The 14,421-nt window shown below is 36.2% G+C and overlaps 1 protein-coding gene across 1 annotated transcript; it reads left to right on the top strand.

Moving 5' to 3' along the window:
* The first annotated feature begins 201 nt into the window (after positions 1-201).
* On the top strand, positions 202-14,186 carry LOC135198860 (octapeptide-repeat protein T2-like). The gene is made up of 2 exons (XM_064226833.1): positions 202-671; positions 14,009-14,186. The coding sequence occupies exons 1-2, from the start codon at positions 202-204 to the stop codon at positions 14,184-14,186; spliced, it is 648 nt and encodes a 215-aa protein (XP_064082903.1).
* Positions 14,187-14,421: the final 235 nt, after the last annotated feature.

Genomic DNA, 14,421 nt, shown 5'->3' on the forward strand with positions numbered 1-14,421 from the left:
TCCTCACCGCCTCTTTGCCTCGTCAACCCCGAGGATAGAATTACCGTGACGTGTAATAAGTTGATGGTAGTAATGGAAAAAGTTTCTGGTTTGACATTCGGGAATGGCTGGGAATCTTGGAATTCGAATTCATCTCATCAGTGTGCAGCCTCGCTTGACTTATTTTCCGTTCGTATGTTACTATAGCTCAGTAGATCGAGCATGGTCGCTCATAAGTCCCTTCAGGAGAGTCCAGGAAGGCAGAGAGGCCAGGAGGTCGGAAGGCCAGAAAGGCAGGGAGGCCAGGAAGGCAGGGAGGCCAGAAAGGCAGGGAGTCCAGGAAGGCAGAAAGGGCAGAAGGGCAGAGGCCAGAAAGGTAGAGAGGCCAGGAAGGCGGAGAGGCCAGGGTGGCGGAGAGGCCAGAAAGGCAGGGAGGCCAAGAAGGTAGGGAGGCCAGGAAGGCAGAAAGGACAGAAGGGCAGAGACCAGGAAGGCAGGGAGGCCAGAAAGGCAGGGAGGCCAGAAAGGCAGGGAGGCCAGGAAGGCGGAGAGGCCAGAAAGGTAGGGAGGCCAAAAGATAGGGAGGCCAGGAAGGTAGGGAAGCCAGGAAGGCAGAAAGGACAGAAGCGCAGAGACCAGAAAGGTAGAGAGGCCAGGAAGGCAGAAAGGACAGAAGCGCAGAGGCCAGGAAGGTAGAGTGGCCAGGAAAGCGGAGAGGCCAGGAAGGCAGAGAGGCCAGGAAGGCAGAGAGGCCAGGAAGGCAGAAAGGACAGAAGGGCAGAGACCAGAAAGGTAGAGAGGCCAGGAAGGCAGAAAGGACAGAAGGGCAGAGACCAGAAAGGTAGAGAGGCCAGGAAAGCGGAGAGGCCAGGAAGGTAGAGAGGCCAGAAGGGCCTTACAGACCTTACAGACCTTACAGTTCGTTCGGGTTGCCCCAGGTCCCTCAGTGTGAGGCGCCTCTAATGTCTACCAGAGAGTTGCTAGTACATCTTCCGGTATATTTTGCATCTTCCAATCTTGGATGGTCTGGGATGCAGTTTAGATATTTGTCGAGCTTATTCTTAAACACATCTACGCTCACTCCTGATATATTCCTCAGATGAGCTGGCAACGCATTGAATAGACGCTGCATTATCGATGCTGGTGCGTAGTGGATTAATGTTCTGTGTGCTTTCCTTATTTTTCCTGGTATAGTTTTGGGCACTATTAATCTACCTCTGCTTGCTCTTTCTGATATTTTTAGTTCCATGATATTTTCTGTTATTCCTTCTATCTGTTTCCATGCCTGAATTATCATGTAGCGTTCTCTTCTCCTTTCTAGACTATATAATTTTAAGGATTGTAGTCTTTCCCAGTAGTCTAGGTCCTTAACTTCTTCTATTCTAGCTGTAAAGGACCTTTGTACACTCTCTATTTGTGCAATATCCTTTTGATAGTGTGGGTACCATATCATATTGCAATATTCAAGTGGACTACGAACATATGTTTTATAAAGCATAATCATGTGTTCAGCTTTTCTTGTTTTGAAGTGCCGTAACAACATTCCCATTTTTGCTTTACATTTTGCCAACAGAATGGCTATTTGATCATTGCATAACATGTTCCTATTCATCATCACACCAAGGTCTTTAACTGCTTCCTTATTTGTGATTGTCTCATTATTAGGTCCTCTATATGCATATAGCTTTCCTTCTCTGTCTCCATAATTTATTGATTCAAATTTATCAGTTAAATACCATCCTATTTACCTCTGCCCAATCATATACTTTGTTAAGGTCTCTTTGTAGAGCGTTCCTATCTTCATCACAAGTAATTTCTCTACTTATTCTTGTGTCATCAGCGAAACTACTCACTAGCGAATCCTTAACATTACTGTCTATGTCTTCAATCATAATAACAAACAATATTGCAGCTAGCACCGTACCTTGTGGCACACCGGATATTACCTTGGTTTCATCCGATTTCTCATCGTTTGCAATAACTATCTGTTTTCTGTTGTGTAAAAATTCTTTTAACCATCTTCCTACTTTATCTACGATATTGTGTTTTCTAATTTTCTTTGCTAATATATTATGGTCTACTTTGTCAAAAGCTTTTGCAAAGTCTAGATAAACCACATCTGTTTCATTTCCGCTTTTCATATTTTTGAATATGTTCTCACGGTGGACTAACAGTTGGGTTTGTGTACTTTTTCCGGGTACGAAACCGTGTTGTCCTATATTAAACAAATTATTTTTTATTAAATGTTTCATAATATTTTTCTTCATTACCCTTTCATACACTTTCATAATATGTGATGTTAGACTCACAGCCTATAATTACTTGCCTCTAGTCTTGATCCACTTTTGAAAGTAGGGGTGATATATGCTAATTTGTGCTCATCATAAATCTTGCCTGTATCTACACTTTGTCTTAATAATATTGCAAGTGGCTTTGCGATAGAATGAACTACTTTCTTTAACAAAATAGCAGGGACTCCATCCGGCCCTGCAGCAGCTCCATTTTTAATTTCATTAATTGCCTGCACAATATCAGCTTCATTAATTTCTATGTCAGCTAAATATTCACTATTTTCGTCCCTTACTTCTATATCATTATCTTCATTATCTATTCTAGGGGTGAATTCTCTCTTATATCGTTCTGCCAGTATGTTGCAAATTTCCTTTTTTTCATTCGTTAATCTCCCTTCAATTCTCAGAGGGCCTATTTCTATTCTTCTTTTATTCATCTTCTTCGCATATGAGTATAATAGTTTTGTTTTGGGTTTTGCTTGATATTTAATAGGGTTTTTTCTTCCAAGTCCCGTTTTTCATTTTCTTTTGATTGTATAATCTTTTGTTCTGCATTTTCTATCTTACTTTTTAGTTCTATAACTTTCCATGCATTTTTTTCTTTTGCAAGACCTTTTTTCCACTTTCTGATTTTCTGGAACAAGATCCTTCTGTCTCTTGGTATGCATGAATGATGTTTACTTTTCTTCTTCGGTATATATTTATCCACTATTTTCTCCAATATTTATATAATATCTCCGTATTTACCCACTTATGTCATCACTTACGAAAATGTTATCCCAATCTTTGTTTAATTCTTCATTAATTTCTGACCATTTTATATTTTTACTGTAGAAGTTGTATTTTCCATATCCTTCCCACTTTTTCATTTCTTGCTTTATCTCTATTTTCACTTGCTTTGGAATGAACTGTTAATTCTATGACATTATGATCTGAAATACTCGCATTATAAACTATTATTTCTTTAACATAATTCATCTCGTTCACAAATACTAGGTCTAAAGTATTTTCCTTTCTTGTTGGCAGGTGATTTATTTGTTGAATGTTGTATTCTAGTAGCATATCTAATAGCTTTTCAAATTGCCTCTTATCTTCTGCACTACTATTACTCTCTTTTTTATATGTATAAGTACAACCACAGTCTCCTATTCGTTCTTTCCATTCTACGAAAGGAAAGTTTGAAGTCACCAGATAGGAGAATAGTCCAGTCCTTGTGATTTCTACATATATCATCCAATTTTTCAATTATTAAGTCAAACTCTTTAGTATTAGGAGGTCTATATTTTACTATGTTCATCAATTTTTCAGATTCAAATTCTACCGCTATTAGTTCACATTCTGAGTTACTATATTTCTCATATATTTTTCCTTGTTTTTTGTCTTTCCCATATATTGCGGTTCCCCCTTGATTCCTATTTTTTCTATCTGATCTATAAGTTTGGAACCCTTTATTTGATCATCATTCCCAGTCTCTTGGGAATACCAGTTTCACTTATATTCATTATATCTATTTTCTTTTCATTTTGGGTTAGTTTCTTCTAAGTACTCTATTTTTCTTTTTGAGTTACTCGTAACTAAACCCTGCGCATTCATCACTATGATGGTTTGCGTGTTTTCTCCTTCATTTAATATTGGTAGTAATAAGGATTTTCCCATGTCTCTTTCCTGTTCTGGTATGTTGTTATTTTTTTCATTTCCAGAAATTCTGACATTAAAAAATCCAACTTTTCCATAATATTTGATCTTCCTTCATCATAATTATTCATTTTGTGTCTGAATCTGTAATTTCTCCGTTTCTGCAATATCCTCTTGCATAATAAATACAGTTATTATCTCTTGAGTAGAATTTCGGAGCTGATGCTTTGAAATTTTTTGCTGACACCTCTGCATATCTCATTGGTGGTTTGCTTTTCTCTTTTACCTGATATTCTTGATTTCTCTCTTTATTTGTTTCTTTCTTATTTTGGATTTTATTACTTGGTTGGTTATTTATTTGATTATGATTCATGGCTACAGGGTGCATATATTTGCATTTTTTGTCGAACTTACATCCTTTTCCTTCTTTTAGGTTTTTACATATTTTTGGATGCAGATCTCTGCAATCATCCCCATAGCCATCTAAGTATGCACATTTACCATATATTTCATAGTTTTGACATACCTTAGGATGTTTGTAGTAACATCTTTCTCCAAATCTGCAATTCCCTCTTTTCAAAAGGTTGCAGATTTTGTCTTTCTTGTCTATTTTTTCCTCTTTCCCGTCATTGTGTAGATCTGGATATATAGCCTCTTCGGGATTTGCTTTTCTGTTGTCATATCGTAATTTATTTCTTCGTAGGTATGCTGCTTTATTGCCTCATATGTAGTATCAATGAGTATCTCTGCATCCATACTTTTATTGTTCTTTGTTTTCCTTATTTTTTTCTGTCATTTCATTTTTGTTTACTTCTCTTCCGTTTTCCTCTTCTTCTTTTTCTTCTTCTTCTTCCTCTTCTTCTTCATCCTCAACTATTTGTACATTCAATCTTGATTTAATAACATTGTCTATCCATGATAGACATGTTGAACAAAAATTCTTGTATCTTTTCTCAAATCTTGCATTACCTCAGCACACTGTGGATGGGTCGGAATGTTGCATGCAGCACATTTTCTGATTAGGTTTTGTGGATTGACAATCTATACCAAACCTTACACAGTTTGCATGCTTTTGGCATTCTTTTTCCTAATGCATCAATTAGGATATTCACAAGATTCACCTTATTCATTTTCTTTGTCGGAATATGTTGGTTTATGTATATTTTCTTTATGAGTCTCTTGACCACTTGGATTTTATTTGGAACTTCTTCAATTATTTTCAAGATGTTTTCATTAGATTTGTTCCAGTTTGAAGGATTATATCCTTCTAATATATCTATGAATGCTTTTGTATCTTTTTGGTTAGGACTGTTGCTGATTTCATAGATGAGAAATGCCAGTTCCCTTCCTGCTACCTCATCGTATTGCGAATCCGCCAAGCAAGCTAAATTAAGCCACCTCTTCCCGCAGTTGGAACTTACTGCCATCTTGTTCTGATTTCAGTATTACACTTGTTAAAAACTAACTTAGAAGACGCTTTATCACCTACTATTTTCACACTAATCTTATCACCGATAGTTCACGAACACTTCTAGATATTTCTCAAATTCTAGTCGTATGTTAAACTTGTGATATCTGTTGATTAATCTGACTTCACGCGGGTACGTCTCACCAAGCAAGATGGCTACTACGAGAGAAAGGACAGAAGCGGAGAGGCCAGGAAGGTAGAGAGGCAGAAAGGCAGAGAGGCTCGGAGGGCAGAAGAAGGCCTGACGCCTTAGTGGAGTTGGTCGACTTGGATAAGTAAGGTGGAAAACTCCATGGGTGCTTGTCTCTCTTCTCAAGGCAACATTCTGACAAGCTTCAAGTGACACTTTCAGCATCAGTCTCCCCTAAGGAAAGTGTAAATGTTCACTTTGTATTTACAGAAGAATTGCTACAAGGAACAGTATACTACAGGCATTTCATGGGAAAAGTATTGTTTATTTCCTCGTAGTCATTGGTATTATCCACAAAAAGGGGCCACTGACTTAAAATTTAATTTTCCATAGAATATGTTGTTCATTTGAAAGTAGTTACAGAAAATAATAGGAACTACAGACTACAGATAGAAGAGATCGGTTATTAGAAAAGAAAATAAGATAAAATAATGAATTGATAGATAAAGAGATATGAAAACAAATATAGCCTAAATTCGAAGAGTGAGTCGAGAAGCTAAGGCGCTATCGTTGCCTTTTGAAAATACAAATACATATCTGGTAAAAGTGACCGGTAGATTCTCTCTCTCTCTCTCTCTCTCTCTCTCTCTCTCTCTCTCTCTCTCTCTTGCCGCGGGTAATTTCTCTTCCCTCATTTCCGAGAGGCGTTGATTAATTTTGTCTTCCCTTCTTACCTCGCTTATCATTAATATAAGTTAGGTGAATAGTTCTTCGCGAAGCCTCTCTCTTTATGATGTGGATGAAAGCCGTAGTCATTAATCACCCTGGTTTTTCGTCCAGTGCGTTGAGGGAGGAAAGTACTTGACCGTGTTTGACCGGTTACTTATGTCCAATGAAAAGTCTTTGACCATTTTTGATTTGTCTATTAGGACCTAATAGACAAATGGATAGTAACATAACTATCTGCTTGAGATAGTCATGTTACAAAGCTGTTTTATATCTATTAGGTACTAATGCCCTTAGGTGGGTAGTGACGTCAGTGCACCTCATGCGGTGCACTGTACGCATTACTTTTGGTTCTTTGTAGTGTCCCTTGGGCTCCTAGCTGCAACCCCCTTTCATTCCTTTTACTGTACCTTCGTTCATATTCTCTTACTTCCATCTCTCCTAACAATAGATTCAGAATGTAATTGCGTAGTTTTTCTCCTGTTACACGTTTCAAACCATTTTTTTGTCAGTTGACTTTTGTCCTAAATTCTGTATTCTATTCTGTTTATTCTATCAGGTCCTTAAAGAGCCATGACAGCATTGTAACTTAATAACTATCTCACGAAAAGAAGAAATGACATCTTTCCAAAGGATAATGTATTTCGACTCTACACCAAATGTAATGGAAGCTGAGAATTTCCTGATTTGCTTCAGTGACTCACTCTGCGCTTCAGTTGTTGATAGAAAAACTGTGTAGATATTTCATGGTTAGAATTTGATATAAATTTGTATTTCATGTCGTTATCAAAGATGGGATCGAAGTTGAAATACAGTTCCCGTTTTTTTAAAGGAGTTATATTTTTATCTTTCAAAAGGTGAGATCTAGGTCGAAGTACAATTCATGTTTTTGAAATAATGAATAAACAGTGCTATGTCACATCGCTCTCTTGACACCAGAAATACTGTATTTTTTATGTTCTTTGAAGAGCCTTCAAGTTGGGCATCATTATTCATATTTTTTGTTTTTGTTTATACGTTACGTAACGTGAAATGAATTAACTAAGTATTCAACCTGTGGATCATCATTTAGAAGAGAAAATAAATTCAACCTGTAATTAAAAATATAATTAAGAATATAATGGATTGCAAGCAAGGAGGCGAAATTATGATTTTGTTCCATGACATAACACAACGGTAGTAAATACTATTCTCTCCATTCCATTTCCTTATCGTAGTCGTCTTTCAAGTTCTTGTTTTACATACGGGTTTCGATGTAGAATATCTATTTTCTCTCTCTCTCTCTCTCTCTCTCTCTCTCTCTCTCTCTCTCTCTCTCTCTTGTCATCGTCGTCCCCAGACGTACCCGGCTTTCTCTCTCTATCTCTCTCTCGTCCTTAGATGTGACCGACTCTCTCTCTCTCTCTCTCTCTCTCTCTCTCTCTCTCTCTCTCTCTCTCTCTCTCTCTCTCTCATTTCTCGTGGCCACAGCGCTTGTTTACCCTTGATGTTTGTGCCCTAATCTATTGTTAATGAAGTTGTGGCAGCGGTTATTTCCCTTTTTTTATTCAGTACTCTATTTTTCATTCATTCATTATTCATTACTCCTTATATTTCATTCATATTCATTCCTCTGTATTTTTCATTTATTGGTCAATACTCTTTACTTTTTATTCATTAGTCATAACTTTATTTTTCATTTATTATTCATAACTTTATTTTTGTTATTGAATATTCATTACTCTTGTATTATTCATTCACTCTTTTTATTGAACTGACTTTTGTTGGCAAAGGAAATGAGTGTGGTTTTATGCTGCGCATGCTTATCATCATGTATGTGTAGTAGTAAATAATTTATGACGAATAGTTGACCAACATAAGTGCGCAGTTTCCCTTTTAGTCACATCGAGTAGTTGGTAGTTTTACCTGAGTTTTAACAGGACTGGTGCCTCAAACTACATCGGTGGTTGAAAGTGGTTTAACCCAGCCATTTAACACTGCTAGAACGACCACTAGTGGTATATATACTTAGAACGACCAAGCGGTCAAAATGACCGCGCATTTATTGGCTTTGTAAAAGTCTACGTTTTCGCTTATCAAAACATCCTGATTCACTGGTGTATAATTATTCATAGTAAGGAAATAGACTAACGCTGTTGATATAATCAGTAATATAATATTCCTCAGTTATCTCAAGAAAAACTTACATAATATATACACATAATTGAATATACATGTTCGAAAGAACTTAAGTAATTTTAGTGCCTGATAATCCATTCCTGTGTATGTAGAAACATACACCTTCATAAATGGTTTCTTAAAACAAAAGCCAGTCGTGTATTGTAGTTTTAAGAAGCTGAGAGAGATCGGCTGGATTGGTCGGTTAGCTGATTTACTTAACTGGTTGGTTTATTCGTCAAATTGGCAGGGTTTGTTTCCTGTTCTTTAGTTAAATAATTGATTCCTCTTCGTTTAAATCAGAAAGGGCAACCAGTAAAGTCGTCTGCTAAATATAGAGCAAAGACAGAAACATACACTTAAAACTGTACATTCTCTTACCACCATGACTGAAAATATTAAAGTTTATATTATGTCAAAAAGATTTTCATAATAAGAGACGTCTGTCAGATATAGAGCCAAGATAAGAAACATTCGCCCCCCCCAAAAAAAAATCATTCTATTACCAACATGACTACATAAAAATTTGAATTTTTTTTCAGTTTGTCAAGATGAATTTTAATAATTACGGGCTTTGTAAGATTAAGGATTGTGACGGGTTATAAACCACATCCTGAAGAAAAAAAAATGACCTGTGCACATCATTCATAATGCCATATTCCTACCGGAACTTTACAATGAACAATAAAAATAAAATAATAACTGGTTTTCAGACGGTCTAAAGGGTTTGGATGTACGAGGGGGAGAACCTTCATAAAAGAGGGGAATCATTGGTAAAGGAGATGTAGTTGAGGTCCAATTAATGTTTGAAGCATGGGGGAGTCAAGTCTCTCTCTCTCTCTCTCTCTCTCTCTCTCTCTCTCTCTCTCTTTTCTCTCTCCTCTCATCTCAGGTTAGTGCCCTGTGAAGCCCTGGGAAGCAGCTTTTTTTTTTTAACTCTCTCTCTCTCAGGTTAGAGTTTGTGAAGCTGCTTTTTATATTAAGGGTTATCTCTCTCTCTCTCTCTCTCTCTCTCTCTCTCTCTCTCTCTCTCTCTCTCTCTCTCTCAGGATAGAGTTTGTGAAGCTACTTTTTATATTAAGCGTTATCTCTCTCTCTCTCTCTCTCTCTCTCTCTCTCTCTCTCTCTCTCTCTCTCTCAGGTTAGGCCTTGTGAAGCTTCATTTTTATTTTGAACATTTCCCCTTACTGATAAAGGTTACAATAACCTTACTCGACCCTGACTCTGACATCCACTGACCTTGACCCAGTTTCTGGCAGCCATGGGATTCTTGGCTTGCATGCAGTGCGTAAAAAGATGGCTGCCGCAGTGTTTTGGAATTAGGAATGCGTTGATAACTACGCTTAAAGTAAAAGATGTTGCACTTTGGTGTTGAACGTGAATGAAATGCAACCGTGAAACTTAGTGGAAAGACGACTTTGCCATGCGTTAAGTTAAATGATAGCTTAGGCTTTCTGTGCGCTGTGAACATTGTCTGCAATATATTTTCAAGGTCTGTCCCTTTAAGGAAATAAAAACAATGATCTTTGATAAAAGTACACCAAAAGCTATACTATGTTAGCAATTTGTTAACTGATTGATGGCTATGTAAAAATACAAAATTCAAAATAAGTAAAAAAAACTGGCGAATGATATTTTGAGGCTTTCAGATTAGTTGTGTGTGTGTGTATATATATATATATATATATATATATATACAGTATATATATATATATATATATACACATATATATACATATACATATATATACACATTATATACATATACATATATATACAATATTCATATATATATATTTTATATATATATGATATATATATATATGGTATTATATATGTATATATATTGTATATGTATATATATATGGATATATATTAGATATATGTATATATATATATCTATATATATATATTATACAAAATTTATATATATATATATATATATACTGTATATATATATATATATATATATATATATATATACAGTATATATATATATATATATATATGTGTGTGTGTGTACGTATATATATATATTAATATTCTATTGGACGGAAGATATTTGTTTTTGTTTTTCAAGTTTTGTTATATAAGGAAGAACCACTTGTAGGAGTCTGGATTAACTGTTCCTAATATATATTTCACAGGTATATAACGCCTTGAATTTCCTAAAATACGAAGATACTATTTTTATTATGTTTATTCCTAAGTTTTCGTAGTATTTCATATGTAGTTCTATGCGACATCTGGACTCAATTTACTTGGAGGATCTCAGAGTTAAATGCTGTATAGATCTTTGTAATTGGAATTTACCTTTAGAATTATTATTATTATTATTATTATTTTTTGTATTATTTTTTTTTTGCTCTATCACAGTCCTTTAATTCGACTGGGTGGTATTTATAGTGTGGGGTTCCGGGTTGCATCCTGCCTCCTTAGGAGTCCATCACTTTTCTTACTCTGTGCGCCGTTTCTAGGATCACACTCTTCTGCATGAGTCCTGGAGCTACTTCAGCCTCTAGTTTTTCTAGATTCCTTTTCAGGGATCTTGGGATCGTACCTAGTGTTCCTATGATTATGGGTACAATTTCCACTGGCATATCCCATATCCTTCTTATTTCTATTTTCAGATCTTGATACTTATTCATTTTTTCCTTCTCTTTCGCTTCAACTCTGGTGTCCCATGGTATTGCGACATCAATGAGTATCCGTTCTGATACCATAGTCCCAGAGGATCTTTGCCTGATCGTTTTCTATCACTCCAGGTTGGTGCTCGTACCACTTATTACTGCAAGGTAGCTGATGTTTCTTGCACAGGCTCCAGTGGAGGGCTTTTGCCACTGAATCATGCCTCTTTTTGTACTGTTTCTGTGCAAGTGCCGGACATTCGCTTGCTATGTGGTTTATGGTTTCATTTTTCGCATTGCACCTCCTACATATGGGAGAGATATTATTTCCGTCCATCGTTCTTTTAACATATCTGGTTCTTATTATTATTATTATTATTATTATTCTATATATATACTTATTATTATGTCATTATGATTATTATTATTATTATTATTATTATTATTATTATTATTATTATAATATTCAGAATCTGAACCCTATCCATATGGAACAAGCGCAGGGGGGCGATCATTGACTTGAAATTCAAGGTTACAAAGAATGTGGTGATCATTTGAAAGAAGTAACAGATCATAGGAAATAAAGAAAGAAGAGATCAGTTATTAGATAAGGAATAATAAATTAACAAATGAATAAACAAATAGATGAAAATGGCAAAAAGAATTCTTCCAGACGCCTTCAACTTTTAAAACCAAACGGAAGAGTCTAACAAAAGACATGAATAAAGAACGTATCCTGGAACCATTTTCGACTGGAATATTCCTCTCTCTCTCTCTCTCTCTCTCTCTCTCTCTCTCTCTCTCTCTCTCTCTCTCTCTCTCTTTTGAAGGTCTCTTGGGGGGCGGGTAAAAGCAGTTAGGTCTGAATTGCGGATAAATATTACATTTGTTTGTCATGAGAGAATCAGTTAATCGAAGGGGAAAGAGGAGAGGAGGAGAAGGAAGGAGAGGAGGAGGAGGAGGAGGAGGAGGAGGAGGAGGAGGAATCTATGTAATCTTTTTTATTTGATTATTCTCCACCACTTTTGTAATACGGGACAGGTTATTGGGCATGAAGCCTTAATAGGTTTGTTGATGAAATTAGAAAATCTCTAATTGATGTCTGTGGAAATAATTTGGAGATGGTGCGTGCATGTTTTTTGTTTTTTTATTTATTTGGAGAGAGAGAGAGAGAGAGAGAGAGAGAGAGAGAGAGAGAGAGAGAGAGATAAATGAATTTTAGAATGAATGTAATGCAATAAAAGGGGTAAGAGAACTAGACAAAGAAATGCCAGGTAACCTTCTAATGAAATGAAGTATAGGTATATCAGAGAGAGAGAGAAAGAGAGAGAGAGAGAGAGAGAGAGAGAGAGAGAGAGAGAACTGTGTTAGGTGCCTCCTCCTTTCCTTTACTGTTTTTCTCATTTATTCAACACTGAAACACTTTTCGTAAAGGCTGAAAACAATTGGACGTTGTTCAGTTCCATGTCTATTAGTTAGACTCCATTAATTATTCCATGCAACGTTTGAAAGCATCCCCCTCTCCCCCTCTACCTCCCCCCCCCCCACCAAACATATTTTGCTGTCTTTCTCTAAGCAGTTAAGTATTCCAACAGTAAGTCAGGTGATTAGTAAGAAATTGCCGAAGTTTTTCGGTGACCACTTCCTAATTAAACTGGCAGACGTTTTTAGTTTTATTATTATTATTATTATTATTATTATTATTATTATTATTATTATTATTATTATTATTATTATTATTGCTACTTTCCACATTTTCATCACCACTGCCAAAGCTGAGCGGCAGACGTTCATGATTTTATTGTTATTACTTTTACTAGCTTCTAAATTCTGTTCATACTATTTTCCATGTGAATTTTATTTTAAAGTCTTAGGGCGGATCGGGATCGCATTCAAATGGAGTTCTCAGACTTAAACTCTGGTAAATAAGGAGGCCTCTTTTCAGCAGGTGTAAGAAATGGTCTTATTATACCTGTTTCGTCTGGAAGGTGAATATTATCAGCACCTTTACTGGGGATCCCCTTCCGAGACATAAGAAATACATTCTTCCTTTGGCGTTTACAAAACAGCTTCTTAAAAATAAGGATACTAGGGTATTTTGAAAAACATGGAGTACAGTTCCAAAATACAGTTTTTTTTATACTCGTATTTCAGTGGAAATAATAAAATTACGTAATTTTTCTTCTCTGAATTATTTGCTTATTTTTATGTTTTACTTGTCATCCAATCCTTTGCTCAAGAAAGCAACGCATGAACGTTTGGAATTGAAAACATATTAAAGCTCTTCTTGATAATATTGTTACTCAAATTGTTATGCTTTTTTGCAAAATGCTATTCATTGTTATGATCTGGTTATGTATATTTTTCTCAGCAAAGCTCCTTATGGGAAATGCGTCAGCAATTCAATGTTTGGTTAAGAAGCGATATAGCATCGCTAAATTAAAGCATTTCTGATTTTGCTGTGTGGTCATTTATCCTCTTAATGATGATGAAATTCGGTTTCCTGTCATTTTAGTGTTTACTTTGTTTTCATGTCTCACTGTTTACGGCTTTCTAACATTTAATACTTGTTGAATCTCGCGGAACATAACTTGTGAACTGAATTTTGGTAGCCATCACGAATTTCACCTTAGTCGAAGTACTAATTATTTTAGGGTCACACAGCAATGTGACTACATGTCAGGTACCGTCTTAATGAGATAATTTTATGATTTGCCTCTGCATGAAACTTTATTGGTTGTCGATTATCCTGCCATGAGGCTGTGGGTTATCGATCGTACCTTATAAAGCATTAACTATCTTCAGTTGTCGTTTTATTGTGCCTCCGTTCATATTCTCTTTCTTCCATCTGACTTTCCACCCTCAGCGAGGTGTAACTCCTGTTACACCTTTTAGATCTTGCTATCGGCAACTACCCCCTCAGCGCTGAATCACCTCATAGGTCCCAGCGCTTCGGCTTTGGCCTATAAATTCTATACTCTATTCTTAACTTCAGTTGCTCCTTCAGAGAATTTCATAGTAGCTTACTGACAGCCGTCAACGCTTGGTGTACAATAAAGTATTTGACGACTGGAAAGGATGTAGAAGGGGGAGCGGGAGGGGGAGGAGGAGTAGGGGCGTGGGGTGAAGATGAAAAGGGGAAGGGGGTTAGAGGGATGGGGGTGAGGGAATGATGATATGGGAAATAGATGCCGATGCTGTTGTATGGTGATAAAAATGTCAGCATTATGAATATTCTTTCTATTATTAACTACTTTATTTGTGGGTATTAAACAGTCCAGAACGTTAGTATGTAGTTAGCTCCTTATAAAGTGTATAATGAAGTGTAATTAGTTGATAGTCCTATACGTATGTATGTATATGTGTATATGTATGTCTGTATGTAGGGAAGCAAGCGTGGGCTCGGTT

This window comes from Macrobrachium nipponense, chromosome 22 (genome assembly GCF_015104395.2).
Source record: "Macrobrachium nipponense isolate FS-2020 chromosome 22, ASM1510439v2, whole genome shotgun sequence".
NCBI classification, from domain to species: Eukaryota; Metazoa; Arthropoda; class Malacostraca; order Decapoda; family Palaemonidae; genus Macrobrachium; species Macrobrachium nipponense.

Coding starts and splice junctions, on each gene's coding strand:
- LOC135198860 (XM_064226833.1), top strand. CDS start 202: ATGGTCGCTCATAAGTCCCTTCAGGAGAGTCCAGGAAGGCAGAGAGGC. Junction 672..14,008: donor GAAGCGCAGAGGCCAGGAAG/GTAGAGTGGCCA, acceptor TCTTAACTTCAG/TTGCTCCTTCAGAGAATTTC.